Here is a 21045-nt window from a genome sequence, read left to right on the forward strand (position 1 = left end):
GGGAGTGCAAGAGAGAAAGTGAGAGATAAAAAGAGAGGGAGAGATGAGAGAGACACAGAGGAGGGGAGGAGAAGAAAGGAGAGGAGAAGGCCTGTCTTAATTGGCCTGTGTGGCCACGCTGGGCTGTGATGGTCTGGGCTTGCCAAACCCTGTGCCTCAATAGTTGGCCTGGCCTTACATGCATCCCGTGCATCCGGCCAACCACAACTAACTCTAGTGTGCTCTTTGGCAGTTTCCAATGTCAGGCCTGGGAGAGTTGTGCCACCCACATCTACACTCTGCTGCACAGTTCAGGAGGCCTCTGTGATGGGGACGAATGCATGGGTTTGGGTTTATGGTTTATTTGGCTCCACCAGTTTAGGTTGAGGTGGTATTTCTGTGCTCTTTCTATTGTTTACTTTATTTAGGATAATGTTATAGTGATTTTATGCCTTGGTCCAGATTTGGATGAAAATGTAAATTTAAATTTGACAAGTAGTTAAAAATGTTACCCAAATTACATACATACCTTAGACACAAGAAAATATCATCTTCAGCCCCCTACATTGTTTCAGTTCTGTTCAGGTTTCAGCATAACTAATGCACTATAATCCAGATTATGAATTATGTTATACTTTCATTCTGTCAAACTCCATTACTTCTCAGATTTATTTTAGTTCCACTACCGTGGTATCAGCTCTCATTATCTTGACAAGATCTAACGAACATAACCATCCTACTGAACAATCGGGAAAACAAGTATGTATCTTGGTGCACTGTGGCCCGGTTTGGCTTGTTTTGGTTGACTTATGCTGTGCCAGACGCTGCCCCATCAGGCACAGCGGTGACGTGACGAGCCCTTAGGACCGGAGAGTCCCTGATCTCATTACCAAGCTCTAGAGAGTCATACTATGTTTAAACACCTGCAGGGAACAGGCTCAGTCCCAGAGCGGCTGCTGGAGAACACACACACATACACCTGCCAGAGGGTTTTCAAAAAAGGCAGTGAGTGTCAAGTGTTTTATTTGGAATGATGATAAAAACAGTGGCATACAAATAACACAATTATTAATAAAGGAATGGAGTGAGAATTCACTTGCTGAAAATTGTGTTTGCATGCAAGTTCGGTATGTGCATGATAATGTGTGCATGAACAAGTGCAGCCTCTCATCGTCTTTCAGATGTGAATATTTTTAAAAATGCATGCACTTTCCTTCTCTGTGGAAGGTAATGGACTCTTAGCAGGGCAATAAGAATTTCACAAGACAGACAACAGTGATTTAATTAAGCAAGTTATCGCCATAAAACTTGAAACACAACCTCCTACAATGACAATGTCTCCACTTTCCCAGAAGCAGCAGTCTCGTGGGTAAGGCTGAACATTGCACAAAAGCCAAGAGTAAGGGAGAGAGAGAGAGAGAGAGAGAGAGAGAGAGAAATTTCTGCCTCTCCTGTTTGTAAAACTCAAAGTCTTTGATGCCAACCTAAATCAGAAGAGAGAAAAACAGTAAACTCTGCTGCACCAAGATAACCCCAGTGCCCAAAACTGTTCCATTCTGGGAACAAAGATACTAAACTGTAAATCTGCCCAGTAACAGACATCCCATGGGTGGGTATGTGCATGCATGTCAACAATGAAAGGTTGTGACATTTTCGGAATATGCATGTGATAATTTGAGACATGTCGGTTACTAAACTTAGTCACTGAAGTGGAGCTTGCTCCAGTAGTTAGCAAGCCGCTGGAAGATGGAGGGATGGATGTACGGATGGGTGTGTCAGAGGCAGGGAGAACAGGTCAGGTTTAGTGTGGCATGCAGCAGAGGAAGGATTGAAGAGTTGTGGCCAGCCTGCTTGCCATTCTGTGAGTGCTGATTTCCGCTTTGGCACTGTGCCCTTTCACAGAGCAGGAGACAGACAGACAGACAGACAGACAGACATGGACAGAGATGGAGAGAAAGAGAGAGAGAAAATAGAAGAAAAGGAGAATGAGGCTGGGTGAGAGGAAAGAGAGGGTGCTAAAAGCAGCTGGAGATTCTATGCAAGGCCTTAAGATGTAATGAATCATTGAGAGGGTACACAACGCTTAACTGACATAAAAAGATTTTAAAAATGGCCTTTAAGCTCAACACACACCTAAAAGAGTAAACGCACATCCAAGATGGGCAAATACACTGAACAAAACAGTACATCTTTTAGACATTGTAAGTTCGATAAAATGGTTTTTTTATTGATATTAAAAATGAAAGTACATGAATTGTGCATTTCGGACGTTCTAGCGTGCAGAGGTTAAATCAATAAAATACACACAGGCTGAGTGAGCTACTGACACACGAAAAAGTTGCCATTGCTTGGCAAGATATCTCTTCATTTTCAGCAAAAAGAAGTGGTTGTCTTTCACGCCATTCATAAGAACACTAGAGTAGCCTGTTTGAACATTACAATAGTGAATGAATGCAGTCCTAGCAGGAAAATATAGAATAAAATAGAAAATATTATAATAATATTACTATTAACAATAATAATAATAATTGCACTGCCTGCTTTGTTGCACAACTGAAGTAGAATATAATTAGAGACAGGACGCAGCCTTGATAATTGAGATCTCTCTGACAGAAAAAAGAAGCATTGGCTTGACTCTTCACCACAACAGGGCGAGTATCCATTAACTCTCCATTTGAGGGGTGATGCACGACAAAATAGAGGAGGAAACTATAATGTGGCACAGAATTACCTTGTTTCTGACATGGGCTTCAGTGGTTTGTCACAGAGAGCTGTATCATTGTGGCCAGCCAGGTATGGGTAACAACCTCAGCTGCCCTTCCACAACAAGATTATCACTGACACTCAGCAACTACTCTTCCTACACTTCTTCCTTGGAGAGCATAGATTGTGTTCCTGAGTGCTTCAGAAATGGTTCAGCATGATAGCCCTTTGTCAAATGCATAATGGATGGATGATTGGAAGATTGGTTGAGTGGTTAATGGCAGGCTAACGACCCTGCCCCCCTCTGACCCACCATGCAAATACAGATAGATATTCTTAATGCATAAATCAGGGGCATTGTCTTCTACAAACAGATTAGAAAGATCACACAGACAGATAGACAGACAGACAAAAAGATAAACAGACAGATAAACAGATGAGAACAGTGAGGTGATCCGATGATATGCTCTCTCCTTGATCAACAATGACCTTTAGGTGACCTTTGATGGCAACTAGCATCATTACCTTCAGTTAAGGCATCGACACAATGAATCATGTAAGTCAGACGTAAGCTAAACCCTAAGTCTACAACTGACCGGACGTTTGTGCCCTCGTGACCCAAAACCAACACGCGACAACATCAGTGGCACTGGCACATAGGCAAGATGCTCCTTATAAGACCATAGGACACCATGCACAATTACAAAGACATGATTTAATGAAGGACTGATCATTCCCCCGCCATCAATACTAAAGTGGCTTCAAAAGATAGTGGGTACAATCAATGATGAACAGTTATTTTTAAAATAATGAAGTCACTCATTGATGCTTTCCTTTTCACAGATAACCCTAACAGGCTTCTGGAAATCCGTGCAGATCACTGTATGCAGAGTATGTGCCTATTTCTGTGACATAATATGCCTTAACAATCCAGACTACGCTGCTGTTAAAATATTAATTCAAAGTAACTATGGCAGACGAAAAAGGAAAAAGAGACATTATTTTTGGTACAAAGCATCTACAAAAAGCCTTACAACTCCAATTGAAAAACAGAGATCATACAAAATAAAACCGTCAGTTGAGCATCAGTGCTACGTATATTATTTGGACCAATTTTTCAAATATATTTTATAACAAAATAAATAATGCCTTTATACAGTGCCCTTATTTGTATTTCAACAAACAAACAAAAAAGCTTGGCGGCTCATTACGCAAGATACAGCTCAGACTAAAGGAAAATAACACAACGTCCCTGGAAACTAATTTATATATATATATATATATATGTATATATATGTATATATATACATATATATATATATACATATACATATATATATATATATATAGATGTATACATATATATATTCAAGTATTTCTTTTCAGGCAAAAGCATGTGAATACTACTGATATACAATAAAAAATAAAATGTTAGTTGACATTATTGCTGTTTTTTTCCCTTTGAATTGAAATTTTGTGCCTTTCTTTAGAACTGTAAAATAACATCATAACAATAACCATGGAAACAAACAAAAAAAAAAAAGCCTAACTTGGAAAAACAGGAATGTCACGGTACCAGAAACTGACGGGGTTTTTCTTTTTTTTTCATTGAAACATTGATATGAAAAGAAAACAGAAAAAAGACAAAATAAAATATAATCATCAATATCCCACTTGCTCTTTGTCCATGCCATGTTACTTCCTGTCAGAGCAGTCTGCAAAGCCATGGCAAACAGGAAGTCAAGTCCCAGAACTGTAGTACTGTCCAATCCAGGCGGTCCACGGTGTCCCATGTGTGTCCCCATACTGCTCCCTGTGTCTGGCAGCCTCAGAGGGACAGGAGGAACAAGGGACTGGGTCTCAGGTCCCCCTTGCCGCTTCTGCCAGCAAGCTAGTGATGAGCAGCCGCTGACACTCGCTGTGAGCCTAAATGCCAACACAGCCCGTATCTTTTCTCAGTGACACTTCCCCCTTGACATTGCCACTGCCAGGAGCTCCCCCATATCCTTTATTTTCCTTTTTTTAAAAGTCACACTTTCCTTAAAACGGAAAGTTTTAATATTCATTCAAAGAAAAAAAAACGTGCTTTTCAACCTCTTCTTTGAGTCCATTCCCAAAGCTAGCACCATGACATTTTTTAAGCTACACGTTCATTGTTCATAAAAAAATAGTGCCATTTTTTTCTTTACTTTGACGTAATCCGTGGCGATGTGCAATTTTGCAGACTCTTTTCTGCTTTTTGTTTGTGATCAAAAGGTGCTGGAACAGGAATCTAATTTTAGAAAATAATTCCTTACAGTGTGGAAGTCCCTTTATAGGTAGAGGTGCAAACTAATAAGAAAAAGAACTAACAGAGATTTTCTTTTTGCCTCAGGAAAAAAATGAAGTGGAATGGATTCTTTCATGCAAGCTGCTCTTCACTTTCAGTTGTCTTCCACAAGGACAAGAAAAAAAAACATTCCGCTGGGTGTCCGCTTGACACTTGCAAACCACAGATCTCTTTCATCTTCTTTTCTCCTTTCCCGTTTGTCTTTTGCTTAAGGATCCACCTGAATTGCATTCAGCCGAATTGTTAACTTTTTGTTCATCATTTGTGTTTGTGCCTTTTGTGTCAGTGACTGAAAGCGAGAGGGAGCAAAGGAGTTCAGATAGGAAGAATGTGAAGGCATGTTTGTGTGCCGGAGGAGGATGGGTGGGTTGGGTCCGGGGTGGGGGGTGGGGGTGGGGGGGGCATTAGAAAAGGGCCAGAGGTCAAGAAGTAGTGGATGAGAGCAGGCGTAGGGACTGGTGGGCTCGGACAGGGCAGGGGAGGTCAAAGAGGACTGCCACAGAAATGACGTCAGAGAAAAAGCTATAATCCCCTAGTCTTTTTTTCTCCCTCCAAACTCTTGTCTGTGCAAAGGGCTGGCAGCGGGCTCATTTGTGGTTGACATAGTTGTCCGTGGCGAGCAAGACGGGCGGCAGTTTGCTAGGCAGGCTGATCAGGGGCCTGTGGAAGATTGCCTGCTCCTGGGCTTTGATCTTCTCCGCCTGCCCCCGAAACTTTTTGGCTCTCAAGATGGCGGGGACACCCCTCCGGAGCCGCTGGGCCGCCTTCCTCTGCCACACCTCGTATTTGGAATACTTCACGGTCACATGCTGCTTCCTTGGGACTTCCTATTGTGACGTGCAGGCAAAAATAGAGAAAAATGGGAAAGGGGGAGTCAGTTCATTAGAAGTGATAAGACACTCTGCAAGTCCTTATTACAATGGAGGAAAGCCTTGTTTATTTTGTGAAAACATTCAGTCATTGTTGGGCCAGTCAAATGGAAATCAAATGTCATTCTTGTACCGCTGAGCGTCATAACAGACTCGCCTTGCCTCCAACTTGCCCTTGTTTTGGTTTCCTTGACTGAGAGAAGCTGTCAACAAGTGCTCAGTTCAGCCTCTTTAACACACTGTCAAAGGGAAGGGCGGTCACTCGCCTCATATACATATCAGGGGCAAGTTGTCGTTCACCAAACGACACACTGAACTGACTAACCTCTACAAACTGAAGGAAACGACTCATACGTGCATAGTCATTTCAAAACCTCTATTTTTGCACAGCCAACTCTTCTAAACGGCGTTACATGTTGTGCTGAGCACCGAGGATTGAGACAAAGTGGGAGTGGTAGCAGTGGAGCTAGAATTTATGCGTGAGTAGCCAGTGCTCCCTCTGAATGGCTTGTTTTGGTCCTGCCACTTGAGGAGTGTTTATCCCCCTTCATTCACTGCAGTCCTGCTCAATAGCCAAAGAACAGCTGGCCCTCAGAGCAGGCTGTACCCATCAACTCTCTCTGGCCAGACAAACTAGGGACATGTCCCAACTAATTCCTTTCAAGTCTCTCTTTATTTCTGCATTTCAAACAGAGGGTACATTATTTTCCTCCAGACATTTGCAATATCTATTTAATTCTTTTGTTTACACAACTTGCAAATCTCATGCCACTGATACTGATTTTCTAACAAGACAGAGCAGCAATATTAAACATATTTCCAATCTTGTTTCAGGGATGGCTGAAGGAATTTTTAAGAGGTCTGGAGAGCTCAGTCTTGTGACCACAGTGAAGGCACCTGAAACAATCCGACGGTCCCCTGCATGTTTGTGACATATCTAAGCGTAACTCTACTGGCCAGTTCAGGTGTTTTTGACCGCACACATCAAAATGCATGTCGGTTTCAGAGAGCTTATTGTTCCGTGACTAATAAGCACACACTTAGAACACACTGTTTCGTTACAGACCAGCAGTATCCCACTATCTCAGACTTTCTCTCCCTCTCTCTCTGTACACATGCACACACACACACCTTCCCTTTGCTGAATATTATGTGCTGTGACTGTCTTGATGTTTTCCATGATGCTCAGCACTTTGCTTGGAAGGTAAGTGCTTAGCAATGACCATTTAACAAGATAAACCTGTCTTTGTGTGGGTTTCAGTTTGTAGTCTGTGTCAGGAACATAGGGGTGAGGCTCATAGGTGACTGGAGGCGCAAGTGATGGGAGGACAGATAGAGGATTAGCAGTGTTTCCCATACTGGCATGTTGTTGTTGTTCTTGGTGAGATGTACCTGTTTTAGTGCGGGCATCACGGGTATGACCTGTAGAGAGGTGGCCGACACGTCCCTTTCAGACTTGGCAGGTTTGGCACAGTACTGCTCCAGCAGGTTCAGGTCACAGCTACGGAAACAACACTCCTCTACGATCCCACGGTTCTGGGGGCGCCGGTTGTTTCCCCTGCTGGTTGGCCTACCTGAGGAGGAACACAACAAACGATGAAGAAAAGCCTGGGAACATGGGACTAGCATAAGTAACAAATCTAGGTTGTTTTTGCAGGATTACTTCGACAATCACTGAGCAAAGAGGATAAGTGGAAATCTATGACCAACTGCAACAAATCTTGTTGTTTGTAGAGGATAATCTGATTTGGGCTATCGGGAAGTCCTTTAATGAGTGAATATACAAGTAAACATGCCGTGGTGTACACCAAGAGAGAGTGAGGGAGACAGACAGCTAAACTCTCATAGAGACCTCTGGGAGAGCAAATACATCAAATGGAAACTCTTCTGTGACCTTGTCCTTTGTCAAGTCAGCAGAGATAAAGAAGATGAGGAGGGAGTGACTAGAGGTAATGCAGAGAGACAAGGAGAGAGAAAACGAGGGTGTGAGGGCTAAAATGGAGGGGAAGAATGCAAAACAAAAGAAGGAGCGAGATGCGAGAGAGAAAGGTGTAGAAGAATAAAGTGGAGGGGTGGAGGGTTAGCATGTTGCACAGGGGAACCCTATCCATGATCAATAAAGGCCTCGTTTGAAGTCCTGCACCCAACAGTGTTGGAGAAATCCCATGAGAGGGAAGGCTAGATTTGATTGCAGGAAGAGGAACATGAGAGAGAAAGAAAGGGTGTTGGGTGGGGGGCAAAGAGGAGGCAGAAGCATATCAGTGTTGGCCTAAATTGGATAATGATCTCTCTCATTGGAAAGGAGCTTCTGTGGCAAGCAGCACACAAAGAAACTGTCTGTCAAAAGCAGTGGGTGGGACGTGGCTAATATCAGTGTGAAAAGAATCTAGAGTTTTCTCTGCTGCTTAGACTCACTATCTGAGGAAAGTGAAGTCATGTATGTCGCAAACACTGCAGACTGTGCAAACAGAGGCTTATCCATTTGAGGATTAACGGGCACCACAGCGCTTTATGGCTATTCTCATCATCACTACAATGGAAGCAATGATCAGCATTGATGTTAATGATCCGTCCTCTTAACCTGACATCAAAAACACCACCCACCCCCACCCCCAACCCCATCCACCACCCCCTCCGACTCATCAGTGTGGACGCCTGGCCTGGGAACACTGGTGCTGAGGTGACTGGTATGCCTCTTGGGGTGCTATTACTTTACTGGTAAACAAGCGGCCCATTGTGTCGCGCTGGGTCGTGTGTGCCTTCACGGCTCGCCGACCTTTCATATGCAATGAGAGGTATGGGCTGTAGGCAGAATGCGCACACTCAGCAGAGCTTGGACTAGGTCTTAAGACACACAGCTGGCTGCAATCTCTCTCTCTTTTCCTGTCTTTCTTTCGGTCTCTCAGTGTGTGTGTGTGTGTGCGTGCGTGCGTGTGAATGCGTGAGAAAGAAAGATACCAAACACGGATACGGCGCGGCCACAGACAACAACGATAGCCTCAACTACCCGAACAGGCGTGTGCGAATTGGCATCACAAACACTCAACAGAGGGACGTAAAGCGCTCAACGATATTCGTGCAGCCCGCAGTGAAAACTTGTAATGTTTGGGAACCTACTGAAATAGAAGCCTCTGTCTTCACAGACAAACTGCAGCGCATCCACCAGCTCTCCCCCACACAGCGTCTCTGCCGAGGCTATTTCCACTACGTAGAGCGTCAGGGCCAGTGCAAACAGCAGCGCCCGACTGGACGAAGACATCTTCTTGACCTGCGGATAAAAAAAAAAAAAAAAGAAAAAGAAAAAGAAAAAAAGAAAAAAGAAATGAAGCATCTGGTCAACAAATGCAAACACACAGTTCTGAAGTTATGGCATAAAACATCTTCTGAAAAGAGAATCCCAGATGACAGCCAGATGTTGGCTTTCGGAGTGATATGTAAGATGATCCCTTCTTTCATGTACAAGATGTACCACTTCCAGTGTTAAGTGCTGTTTCTGTGCATTTGCGTATTGACCTACTAACTCGGAAAAAAAGCTTAATGCGTGAGACAAGTGATTGCAAATGTGCATCATCCCACCACCACCAGCACCACCACCACCAACTACCTCCATAACGGTTATCAGCCGCTGTCACCGTGCCGCACCTGAGAGAAGTGCTTATTCGGGAGGAAAACGTAGACAGTATCTCTGACTTTCACGTTCTTACACAACTCTCCAGAAGTTGCAAGACCGGCTATTCGATAGCTAACTATCTGAAAAGCCAGACTCAGCATATATTTTCCCCTTGCTCACCCTGTGATGAGCTCAATGACCCTCAGACCTACCGCCCCCTATCTGCCGACAAGAGACCAGCTGTTAGCTCCGGGTCCAGAGAACGGCGCACCATCCAGACGAGGGAAGAATAAATATATATATATATATATACATATCTCAACTCTCAACTCTCTTTCTTCTATCTTATCAGGTAACTTGTTGCACAGATCCTTCAAAGCTTCAGCCGCTCTGCGCTTCGTATCTTGAACTTTCTCTGTTGCATGCAAATTAAAAGAGATGTCCCGTTGCTCATATTGCACAAAAAATAAAAATACAGATAAAGCGACCATTGCATCAGATCATCCAGGAGCGGTTTTCTCACCCATAAACCCAAGAAAACATCGTTATAACCCCGCCAGAGGTCTTTCAATATCCGCACAGCACAACCGGAGAGTATATAACTATTTGCTGCCTCAGGTTTACCTTCATTCTGCTGCTCTCCGTTCTCCGGCAGGTGTGGCAAAGTGAGTGGTGTCCGTGTCTTTGCTGGGTCTCCATGTCAGGTGGCAGTAGTCAAAACGTTGGGGGTTATTTGGTTGGAGAGATTGCAGGTGAGTTAGTTTCCCAGTTGGTGCGGCAATAGAGATGATGTGTGAGAGGCTGTCCCAAAGACCAGGCGACAGGCAAAACTTCTCAGGGAGAAGTATTATATACCAAAACACGCCCCTTACACCCACACCCCACCCCCTCGCTCCTCCTCTTCACGGCTGGTTAAAAAAGAAAAAGAAAGAAAGAAAGAAAAAAAAGGTCCAGAGACGTTTTATGGAAAAGTGCTTAAAGGGAGAAAAGGCAAAAAGAGAAAGACAGCGAGAGAGTGAGAGTGAGAGTCACAAAATATGGAACAATTCCATAGGCATTTTCCACGTTTACGCACTGTAACCTACAATCACAATGTTTACACACGGGACGCAGACTGAACAAGAATAGACGTAATTCCTCAGTCTCCAAGAAAAATGTCAATGTCTCCGTCCTGCTGTAATTAAGATTAACATTCAGAGTGGAAGCAGTGTGGCCGAGGTCCTCGGCTTTCCTCTGACTCAGATGTTGATGCAGTCACTGGGGTCAAATGTGTCTGTGGAATGATGGCTGACTGACTAAGGCTCTCCTACCTGAACGGAGCGTGACCTGGGGTGGATGCAGGAGGAGAAGGAGGAGGAGGAGAGGGAGGAGGAGGATGCAGCAGTGAGTGGCTGCTGTAGAAATATACAGTGTCAAAGCCTTTTGATCAGTGCAAATGCTGAATAATGTGATCAAAAGGTAGAAAGAAGTGCTGAAGGAAAAAGGTGACATTTGGTTGCTCACAAACTAAACATTAATATCAAGAACAAAGCTAAGTCAGTGTGGATGACACTGAGCTCTTCTGAGAGGCAACGCCTCATCCAGATGTTGCACATACGGCCTCACAGTAGCACAGACAAAGGGGACTCCATATGCGATTTAGCAGGTAACTACAGCACCCTCATGCAGTTATAAAACTGTATGAGGGTGCCTTTATGTAAGTGCGGCTTCTGCAAAAAGTATGGATCTGGACGTGTCTTCAGACTGACACCTAGTGGTCCGGGTGGCGAACCTCCGTTTGTTTGTCTCGCAGCTTTCAGCGGGTTGGAGGGCCACAGCCTCCCATCTGACCACAGGAGCCCTGCCCGGGCAAACCCCGGACAAATTTAACTCTGTTTGATGGTTTCAGCAATATTCAAGGACCGTGCTTTTCACAAATAGCATGTATATGAAGTGGATCCACGTGGTGAGGGTGGACTTCTGCACTGTAAGCGGTGGACTTGCTGCAACACTATTCTTTCAGTGCCAACAAATTACTATATTCCATTTAAATTGATGTTATTTCTAAAGCTGTCCTGTGTTTGTCTACTTTTCCTAAAGTATATTGACTTTCAGTGTTTATTAGCTTGTTTTTAACATCTGATAACGTTGTAAAATAGCACATTGTGACTGAATGACGCAGGAGAGCATTAAGATGACTGGTTCCTTTAATAGGCTCGGCAAGAACCGACTGGGATCTTACGATCAGGCAGGTGCCGGGGCGGAACTGCCCCCTCTTGCGGCAGACAGTGTAAAACATTAGCAAGCATCATTAAGTGGGTGTGTTTTGACATTTCTGTTTGTTTGGTAAGGCATGAGATGAACAGATTATCAAAGCAAAAAGTGTTTTAAAAAATTATAAATTAACCTGACGGCAAAAACTTTTAATTTGCAATTCTTTATTATTTGATAGATTCTTTCTTACTCAAGCAGTAATCAGCAGTACATCACTACATGGAAAGTGTGTTTTATTATTTCTTTTATGATGCGTTCACACCGCAAGACAAAAACTGCATAAAATCAAACAAATCAGCGACATTAGAGTTAATACGGGACTACTGAATTCACATATTTGGAAAATAAAGCCTTTGACACAGCAGAGATCTTTTCAGTTTCTAAATAAAATAATCTAATTTAAACGTACACTTTAATCTTTGTTATGCCATCATGTCTCTTTGATTTTAAAATAATTATACTATACTCATTTAGTTTTCTTTTAATACATTCATTATCACAGTTCCCTTTAAATTTTGGTTCAGATTTTGACATTTTTCTCAAACAACACGTTTTCCTTTCAATTTTCCGGTCAGTAAAACCCCATCATTTCACAAATGGATCCAAACCCAGCGAGGCATTGAATATCTTTGGAAACTTTGCCTGCACTGCTTGTTGAGGTTGCAACCTTGTCGGCCAACCAGCCAGCAACAAACAAGCAACAACTCATGAGAAACAGCATCATACTGTAGGAACAGCACAGAAAGATGAATACACTGGTCTTATCACACGTCGCAGAGCGCAGCGAAGAGGAACCGAACGACAGCAGGGTGGACACAGACTGCAGGATCATCATGACAACACACTGAGGGCGTCTGTTAGAGTCTTGAGCTCATCCTTCACACCCTCCAGGCCTCCTTGGATCTTCAGCGGGTTGTCCAGCACCTCCACACTGAAGGTGTATGGATCAAACCTCACAGAGAAGGGACGTTTGATTCCAGCCACATACTCCCTTGTCAAAGACATAAGGAGGTCAGAAAACAGAAAAGGTGAGACCCAAAGAACTCAGCGCTGAGGTAATAATTTACTAGGTGAGAGGAAACCTTCTTTCAACAGACTTCAAGTTCTCTCTGTGGTTGTTCAGCATGTTGTCTGTGCATATATTCAGTTCATAGAAACTGGACTATCCTGTTTGTATCAGCACCACTATAAAGATTCTTAATGCACTTTATTTCATATTTACTACACTTTTACAAACACTGATGTTTTCTCATACAGTGTGGCAGAGATGTCGTCTGCTGTATTCTACTAGAGACCAAATACTGTCAAAACACTCACCAAAGCTACTTGTTTTGCAGGGCAACATTTGATCTGTTTGCCAAATAAAACCCCAGCGTTTTGCCTTGGTATGAAAAACTACATTAGTAACAGCTGTCTTCTGGCTGCTATGGCTGACCTACAAAAGTTTGTGGCCTCAGGGATTGGTTGGCTGTTCTCTGACCTTGTCCTCACATAACCTCCCTCTCCTTTTGTTTGTTTTCGTCTTCTCTCTGCATGTTCTGGTGTATTTGTCTGCACGGTGCAGTACCTGAATTTCTCCTTGGCATTTGAGAAACTCTCAGAAATGAAGTAGACAGGCTGGTATGTCTGGTCTTGATAAGGCTGCACTGCGGCTGCCTCTGGATCGAACTCCCGTGTCTCTGGTTCATCAGACAGTGAATGCTGGATTAAATAGGGCAAAAGATGGAGAATTAGCTGACAGCTCACTTGGCCATGATTGCTGCATTTTATTCAGGGAAAATTTAAAAGTAAATTAAGCGGAAAGCAGGGAAAACATGCTGGAACCCACCACAAGCTCTCCATAAGAGGAGAGCAGACCGGCTCCGTAAGCCTTCACCTCGCCATTCTGTTTACACAAGCCATACTCGACAGTGAACCAGTATAGCTGTTGGGAAAATCGTAAAAAGAGTGACTGAGAAAAAGGAGGATACTGGAATGGACAATCACTTCATAATGTATGTCATTTTAGGGACTGTGCAAAAATGATCAGGGAAGGAGGTGAGATCAGAAAAGGTGGAGGGTCACACATGTTGTTGTCTGTAACTGACTGATGGAGTGGCTGAATTACTGAGAAATTACACGACTGGTCCAGCTGGTTGAGTGTTGGTGCTCTCCCACTGGCCTTTGTGCTTTCAGAATTAGTTGGTCCCAACTGTTTTCTGTTACATCATCAGGGGATGACACAAGCTGCCAAAGTGAAAGTAAATAAAGACTTATTTACTTTCACTTTGCTGTTATTGTCATAATTTGATTGTTTTTAAAATGTTGATTCCTGAATCAGTTTTTTGACATGTAAATAACTGGCCATTAGCTCAGTGGTAACACATAATGAGAATTACCATTAATGAGGAAATGAACATTGTGACCACAATAATATTATTGTAACAAACAATCCACTGAGCTTCACACGCTTAATATAAAACATGTGTGCTCATACTTGCAGGCATACATTTCCTGGGCTCTTTGCAAACAAACAAACAAAACAGCTGCTGGCTTCAAATTGCTAACACGGTCTGCTAATCTGCTACTACAGTGACCAGCTACAGCAACCTCAAAGAATCAAAAAACCTCAAACTCAAATCTCCAGTGGGTTTAAACATGCAGCCACCACTAGGTGGAGGCATTGCACACCAGGAGAGCACATATACAGTAAAGCATATAATAATGTATGATGTATATATTTTTGTAAAATACAGATTTTCTTATTCTATTCTGTCCAGTTTTTTCACCACTTCTATATGCACTAAGGTCCAGGGTTTTGAAAGGACAGTTGGAAGTTTAATGTATTATGTGAAGGATGCTAGTGTAAAGGCTCACATTTGTGCTGTGTAGAGCAGAGCAGGAGAGCAGCTTTATATGCGCCAAGGACACACAGTTAAAACAAATATCAGTCACTGCGACAGAACGCTCAATACAGACTGACTCTTTGAGAAACTAGACATCAGCAGATATAAACAAATGAAAGCATAGGGTGAATTAACTTTCTTTTTTTTTGCTAATTGTTAATTCAAATCTGCGATTTAAGATAAATAAAGAGTAATGTTCCATTTGCTTGAAATTGGGGATGAGATTACATATAAAGTGGGCGTTCTGATGTCTTTTTAGGCCAAGGGGAGGGTTTAAAGCAAATATTAATAACCTGAGGGAGGTATTGCTTTTTAAAAAGTTTTACATAAGGTTCACACTCTCAAAAACCTCAATAATTATTGTACAGTCCCTAAATTTAGTTGGTGTTACTTACAGTGGATAGTTTCTCAATATCTTCATCTGAAGCCCCAAGTGATGCCAGACCAAGATTCTGCAACAAACAATCCATGAATTGTTACCAGATCATAACTGCACAACATGGGAAGTAATAATCTGCAAATGCGTGTTAGAGCCCGTCCCACTCACCTGTGAAAACTGGGCAAAAGTGCGGTCTGCCAGCATGGGGACGTGGCCCAATAGTTCATGGACACAGTCACTGGGGAGAAAAAGAAAGGTTCAGCTGGGACCAATTTAATCTAAATTGAAACGTGACAACAAGAGTTCATTTTCTGTCCTCCCCAAAAATTTGTCTTTCATTTTGTCCTTTGGGAAGTGACCTCATTTAAATTTAAAAAATTGAGAACTGGGAAAAATATTTCATACTGCTTCATATAAAAAAAAGCTTTTTGAGTGAACTTACAGTAAATATTTTTTTACTTGTATTTATTTATTTTATCCTGTCACTTAGTCGTGTGCAAAATGTTTTTGATCAAAATCATATTCCACCACGGTTCCATTCGTGCTGAGATGCTAACAACACACAGATTGTGATGGCAACGAACAAAAATGTGTGGTAAGATTTGTTGTGAGGAGCAAATCAAGAGGAGTCCCGATCGTACTCACGGTTCTGGGGAATGCATTGGGGAGGAGGCGTGCCGGATGTACTGGGTGCACTGGAATACCCTGAATGCCAAACTGGCCAGGAAATCTCTGGCTGAGAGCAGACCTGCCACTGGACGCAGTATGAACCCTGTACGCTCTGTGTGTGTGTGTGTGTGTGTGTGTGTGTGTGCGTATGTGTTCAAGAGGCAGGAGATAAAGAGAGAAAGAGAGAATCAAACACTGGTTTGATCAAGATTTGTTCCACTGTTGGTGTTTCATTGTCTCTTTTCCTGTCTTTACCTTTGAGAAAGCGTGACACGTCCTCCAACTGGGGAATATTGTCCGGACTGTACCCACAATGTCTTTCCAGCAGTCGGAAAGCCTCGAGGTATTCACTGCAGGCGTGGGTGACGTACAGGTCCCGTAGAGTTGAGTAGACTTCCCTCCTGATTAGGGATATATTTATATAATAATTGCAATTTCTTTTTCAAACAAAAGCTTGTCTCCTTCTCTCTCACGAAAAGGACGGAAGACTCCGACTGAGGTGTTGTAATCATGAGTGAGTGGAAAGTCCACTGTAAATATCGATACATTTAAATTTGGGTCGATTCACCGACATCGTGTAGCGCAATCTAGTATTTATTATCCTATTTAGCTCATCTTTTTTTCTTGCTTTATCTCATTTTTATACTTCTTGTGTTCCTTTCATATTGTGTCTAAAAAAAAAAAGCCCTTTGGCTTGACTTCTCGCTTAAATTAATCATCTGAAAGACAACATCACCACCTTGCATGTGATGGAATCGTTATTTTTTCTTTTGGCTCAAACTGTCCAAGTAAAATTAACAACACAAGTTAAAAACCCACTGACTTGTAAAGTATTCCAGTCAAATCATTTGTTGCCAGCTCACTGATAAATTTTGTGCTCAGACAAGATCAGACTGCCACATCTTTGATAGCTCCTTCCATCTGTAAGTAATTCACCAAAATAAAAGACAAATTACATTCAAATGTCTGAGAGAGGAGGTGAAACTGACTCCGCAGGTGGTGAACGGGCACGAGGATGTTCTGATATTGAAACAGCAGGAAGGTCAAACTGCTTGTTTCAAAAACAATTTGCATTCAGTGTAAATTCTGATTTTATACCCGGTGGTCTTCAGCCCTGTCCCGTATTAACAGTATTTTGAAGCCCTTACCATGTGCCAATCTCCTCATCTGTGTATTCCACTCTGGGAATCGACTCCCCACTGAGGACAAACAGATGCATCAGGAATAGTCAATTATTGTTTTTTTCTTTTGGATGTCTGTGCAGAATTCAGGCAAAAGATTGTATCTCACTGTCTGTATCTGAAGGCAATGTCTCCAATCATTTTCCTCCTCTGTCTGTAAAGAGGGTCTGTGAAGCCCTGTTCAAATCAAATATATCAAACATTGATCACATTTCTGTCTTGATGTATTGGTCCTACAACATAACCAGCCGACTAACCAGCCGAATTGTTTCTCATCATGCCCACTACTGGAAGAGTCATTACTTACAGGATGGTCTTGATCCAAGTCTGGATCAAATTTTGTGACCAGATGATGACATCTGTCCAAATCTGCTATTTTCTTTGGGAACCAATGAACTGGAGTAGAAAAGAAAACAAGAAGCCACATCCAGTTCAGTGTTGTTTTTGTGACCACTCCTGCAAAATCTTAAACAAGTTTCAAATTTCTTTTTATAAAGGCAGTGAAATGGTGTTACATTTGACTTCTTTGGTGGTTTTCACATCCTCTGCGTTTCTCTTGAGGGAGCTGATGAGTGTACTGACATCTGAGAGGTGCACCTCACAGCGGACGAAGTACTCCAGGCCTTCCAGGCTGTCCTTGAGCTTCCGGCACGGTCGAGTCTCCAAATGGTGAATCTTAGCTTCAAATGTCTGAAACACAGTCAACACAATGAAACGTTGGAAGGCTGGATTACATTCAGCTATGAGACAGGTGACAGTCTCTGATACGAAGGTGTGTATTCTGGACCGAAGTTCACACAACCGTACTTATATAAAATGTATTTGTTTGAGTCTAAAATTAAAAAGTGCGACACCCTAACATAGTTTTAGCCACATGACAAGGCACACAATATCAATAATTTTGTATCGTCATAAAATAAACATTTCACTAATGCAAAAGATGTTTTAATAGAACTACAACAATTACAGTACTGAAATTTTGATCTTTTTCAATTTGACGTGCCTCCTAATATAATCACTGCCCTGTAAAAGATATTATAACTTCATATATAATTCCATATTAAATTCAACTGAGCTCTAGATGTCATTATCTCTTACCGATCATACTACAGCATATGGGACAGAATATTCATCCAAACATGTTTACCTTCCAAAACCTTTTATGGTACCACAGTCTAACAAAGAATCCGTTGTTTCATTTTGTGACTTTAATTTTGTAACCAGTTAGTTTAGATTTGGTTAATAGAAAATTCAATTCAGTTTGAAGTGATTATTAAGAACATCTTTGGGAAAGTCTGGCTGTGAAAAAATGACGATTTACCTCTCGGAAAAAGGCTGCAGACGATGTGCACCAAAATCCATTTAAGTTATCATCATTTACCTGAACCTTTAAGGGCTTATTGGAGAGTGAGAAACGTGAGAAAAAAGTGAGCATATTAATATATTAACATACATTTAGATCTGCATTGTTCCAAGCAGACAGAAATAACAGAAAAGTTGTGGGATCTGCACAACCTAGCAACTAATCTATAATGCATCAGAAATGATGATGAACTTGAAAAGAATGTCTTCTTATAAAGTGGTACCCCACCCTCACTCACCCCCGTTTTTTTGCGCACGTTTTCTTTCAAATACACAGATTTATAAATTTTTGTGACCAACCAGAACTAGTGATACCTCAAAAACTTTGAGTGTCCGTGACAGTGCGGGTGTCTTGGAGTTTCTTAAAGTGAAGAAGACGTTGAGCAGCGCTTTTCCATCGTCCTCTTCAAACACTATCTGCTCACTGGCCTCCGCAGCCTCTGCCGCTGCGGCGGCGGCTTCTCTCTCCTTGCGAGCGTCCTCGATCAAGCTTTGACGCCTCCCGACGAATCTTGGAGACTGTTTCAAAAGAGACAGCAAAGTTTTGCATACGGCACACGTTTGCTTCTATTAACACCGCCAGAGATACAGCAGAGCGAGGTGACTGCTTTCATTTTCTTCCTTGTGGTCCTTCTGGTATGTCTCTTTGGCTATTTAATGGAAGAGCTTTACGTCTCCAAATACGCATTGGAACAGCAAAGCAGTCAAGGTAAACCAACGACATAGGTAAGGCTGAGAAGGTGCCACGGCACATATTTAGCTGATATCAGCAGTTTAATGCTTCATGATTGTTTTCTGCATTGATATGTGCACATCAGGCGTCAGCGCTTCCTGCGCGCAATGCAGCCGTCTGATCTAATATGGAGATATCTCTAAAAGCATATTTTGTGATTATCGGAAAAAAAGCGTGGGTGATGCAAACTTACCGTGATGGAATCAGACCTCTCCAGCTCGGATGCTGCTCTACGGATGCTTTTCGTGGAGGACGTGGAGCTGCTTGAAAGGGGCATCTTAGGCGCAAAAGTCTTCTGGTCCGTGTGTGTCTGCTTGTCAAAGTGTGTCTGCGTATTTGTGGCGCTCTCTGGACCTCCACGTCTGTGCTGTGCACCCAGAGCTTTTCTTTTTTCTTCCGGACAGGTTCAGTCTTTTTATGGGGTCATTTGTTTGCAGTTTCTGACGTCAAACACGGCTAATCCCGCTTTAATCAGTCAATGCGCAGAATCTCTCAGACGCGTCTCAACTCGGAGCCCCCTATACGTATACAGTATGTATGATCTTTTGTAAAGGTCACACACACAGAACATTTGAAATGAAGCAGCGAGCATTTTCCTAATGTTTGACATATTTTGTTCTTCAGAAACGCAGGAGTTTCAAACACATTTCAAACCATTAATGATGATTTGCGTTTTTTTTTTTTTATCTCTAATAGCATTTTAAGGTAACCAACACAAATTCTCTCTAAACAATATCTTTTGTCTAGTATATTTTTCATGTTTATTTGATTAACATTTACAAAAGTCAAGTAAAAGTTGCCATGGAGACGCTACTCATCTTTACACCATCATTAGAGTTTTGACCTCAGGGCTTTACACAATGGTTAGACCAGAGAAAAGTCAACTGTGGAATATTAAGTCACTTTATCAGCTCAATCGAATCTCCTCAGCTCTTCACAAATTAGATTTGATTGTGGAAAACACACACAAACACGACAAGGAAAGAGAGAACAAGTCGTTGTTTTCCTGTGTGGGCCACGCTGCCTGTTTCTCACCTCAGCAACGACCACATCAAGTGAATTTGTACCGCTTTCGGGTGAGGACTTTTGCGTTTAACGTGATTGTGAAGTGATGTACGGTGCCCACAGGCGAGCAGAGGTAAAAGGATTATCTGTGGACCTCTGGGTACGTGCTGTCACAGCTGCTGCCTTACATGGGTGCAGGGAAGGCAAACTGGCCCCAGTGTGACTTTTCCCTCGACCTGAACACGCAGGCTGAAAATGTTAAAGAGCACTGATGTAGCCCTGGGCACAGACAACGGCGGTTTCGTCCTTTTACTCTTGAGATGACAGAGTGCGCATGAAGAAAAAAAGATAAAGCAAAGAGACAATACCATCTCTGCACCTTGATAAGCCTATTTTCTACATGGAAACACACTAAATTGGTATATCTTTAGAAACTAAGCTTTCTTATGTTTTTTCTTTATCTTGACCTTTTTTTGAAACTGGTATGACATAAAACACTGAGTAACAGGCAGGAACTTGACATTTATAACAATAATCAGTTTTATAGTTCGTTCAGTCCATGTCTTTCAAGTCATTTGCTATTTTTTCAAGCAATGAGAAATCTTATAAATGACTCCTTGATGTAGAGGATAAGAAAGATTTAGATTACTTGCTGCCATAACAATTTGCAAATTATTAAGGTTCTCCATAAAATAGCCAGAAAACCTTTGCCATTTAAGAATACAGCCATGACTGAAAGATAACAAGTACTTATAATAAAAGTGAGTATCTTTACTGAGTGAGTTCAGGGATAAAATAATACAGACAACAAGAGAATACAAACAACCACAAGAGACTTTACCTAATGATTGTACAGCAGGACAAGTTCAACCAGATTTTGTGTTTGAGGAAGAGCAGCAGAGCTAAAGGCTGGATCACAATCAAGATAAACAGCTACCACTCCTCCTCCTTCCAAATGTCTGCTTTCCTGTGTCAGTCCACTTTATCAAGACCGTAGCCTATTACTGGTCATTTGAAATCACCCAAAGAGGAAAGCTTTCCTAATGTTCCCTGTCCTCACTCATATCCATGCCAAAGAAGGTCCAGCT

At 42.2% G+C, this 21045-nt stretch overlaps 2 protein-coding genes across 3 annotated transcripts; both read right to left on the reverse strand.

Annotated features, from left to right (window-relative positions):
• Positions 1-2181: 2181 nt before the first annotated feature.
• Positions 2182-10324, reverse strand: igf2b (insulin-like growth factor 2b). Its single transcript, XM_046394064.1, has 4 exons — positions 10115-10324; positions 8998-9148; positions 7273-7454; positions 2182-5838 (listed from the first exon to the last, which is right to left on the reverse strand). Exons 1-4 carry the CDS (start codon positions 10187-10189, stop codon positions 5599-5601), a joined length of 648 nt encoding a protein of 215 aa, XP_046250020.1. The 5' UTR covers positions 10190-10324; the 3' UTR covers positions 2182-5598.
• Positions 10325-11802: 1478 nt separating this feature from the next.
• On the reverse strand, positions 11803-19464 carry th (tyrosine hydroxylase). 2 transcript variants are annotated; one of them, XM_046394063.1, is made up of 13 exons: positions 19146-19461; positions 18535-18738; positions 17373-17547; positions 17165-17253; positions 16967-17034; positions 16825-16875; positions 15932-16077; positions 15653-15788; positions 15176-15245; positions 15024-15080; positions 13572-13667; positions 13311-13444; positions 11803-12734 (listed from the first exon to the last, which is right to left on the reverse strand). In XM_046394063.1, the coding sequence occupies exons 1-13, from the start codon at positions 19227-19229 to the stop codon at positions 12575-12577; spliced, it is 1470 nt and encodes a 489-aa protein (XP_046250019.1). In that variant the 5' UTR covers positions 19230-19461; the 3' UTR covers positions 11803-12574. The 2 variants fall into 2 exon arrangements, with proteins under 2 accessions (XP_046250019.1, XP_046250018.1); XM_046394062.1 differs by lacking the exon at positions 11803-12734 and having other exon boundaries at positions 12777-13444; positions 19146-19464.
• Positions 19465-21045: the final 1581 nt, after the last annotated feature.

This window comes from Scatophagus argus, chromosome 7, assembly GCF_020382885.2.
Source record: "Scatophagus argus isolate fScaArg1 chromosome 7, fScaArg1.pri, whole genome shotgun sequence".
Classification (NCBI taxonomy): Eukaryota; Metazoa; Chordata; class Actinopteri; family Scatophagidae; genus Scatophagus; species Scatophagus argus.

Coding starts and splice junctions, on each gene's coding strand:
- igf2b (XM_046394064.1), bottom strand. CDS start 10,189: ATGGAGACCCAGCAAAGACACGGACACCACTCACTTTGCCACACCTGC. Junction 9,149..10,114: donor CGGAGAGCAGCAGAATGAAG/GTAAACCTGAGG, acceptor TTTTATCCGCAG/GTCAAGAAGATGTCTTCGTC. Junction 5,839..7,272: donor TGATGCCCGCACTAAAACAG/GTACATCTCACC, acceptor ACGTCACAATAG/GAAGTCCCAAGGAAGCAGCA.
- th (XM_046394062.1), bottom strand. CDS start 19,229: ATGCCCCTTTCAAGCAGCTCCACGTCCTCCACGAAAAGCATCCGTAGA. Junction 18,739..19,145: donor AGAGGTCTGATTCCATCACG/GTAAGTTTGCAT, acceptor CTTTTGAAACAG/TCTCCAAGATTCGTCGGGAG. Junction 15,081..15,175: donor CTTTTGCCCAGTTTTCACAG/GTGAGTGGGACG, acceptor TGTTTGTTGCAG/AATCTTGGTCTGGCATCACT.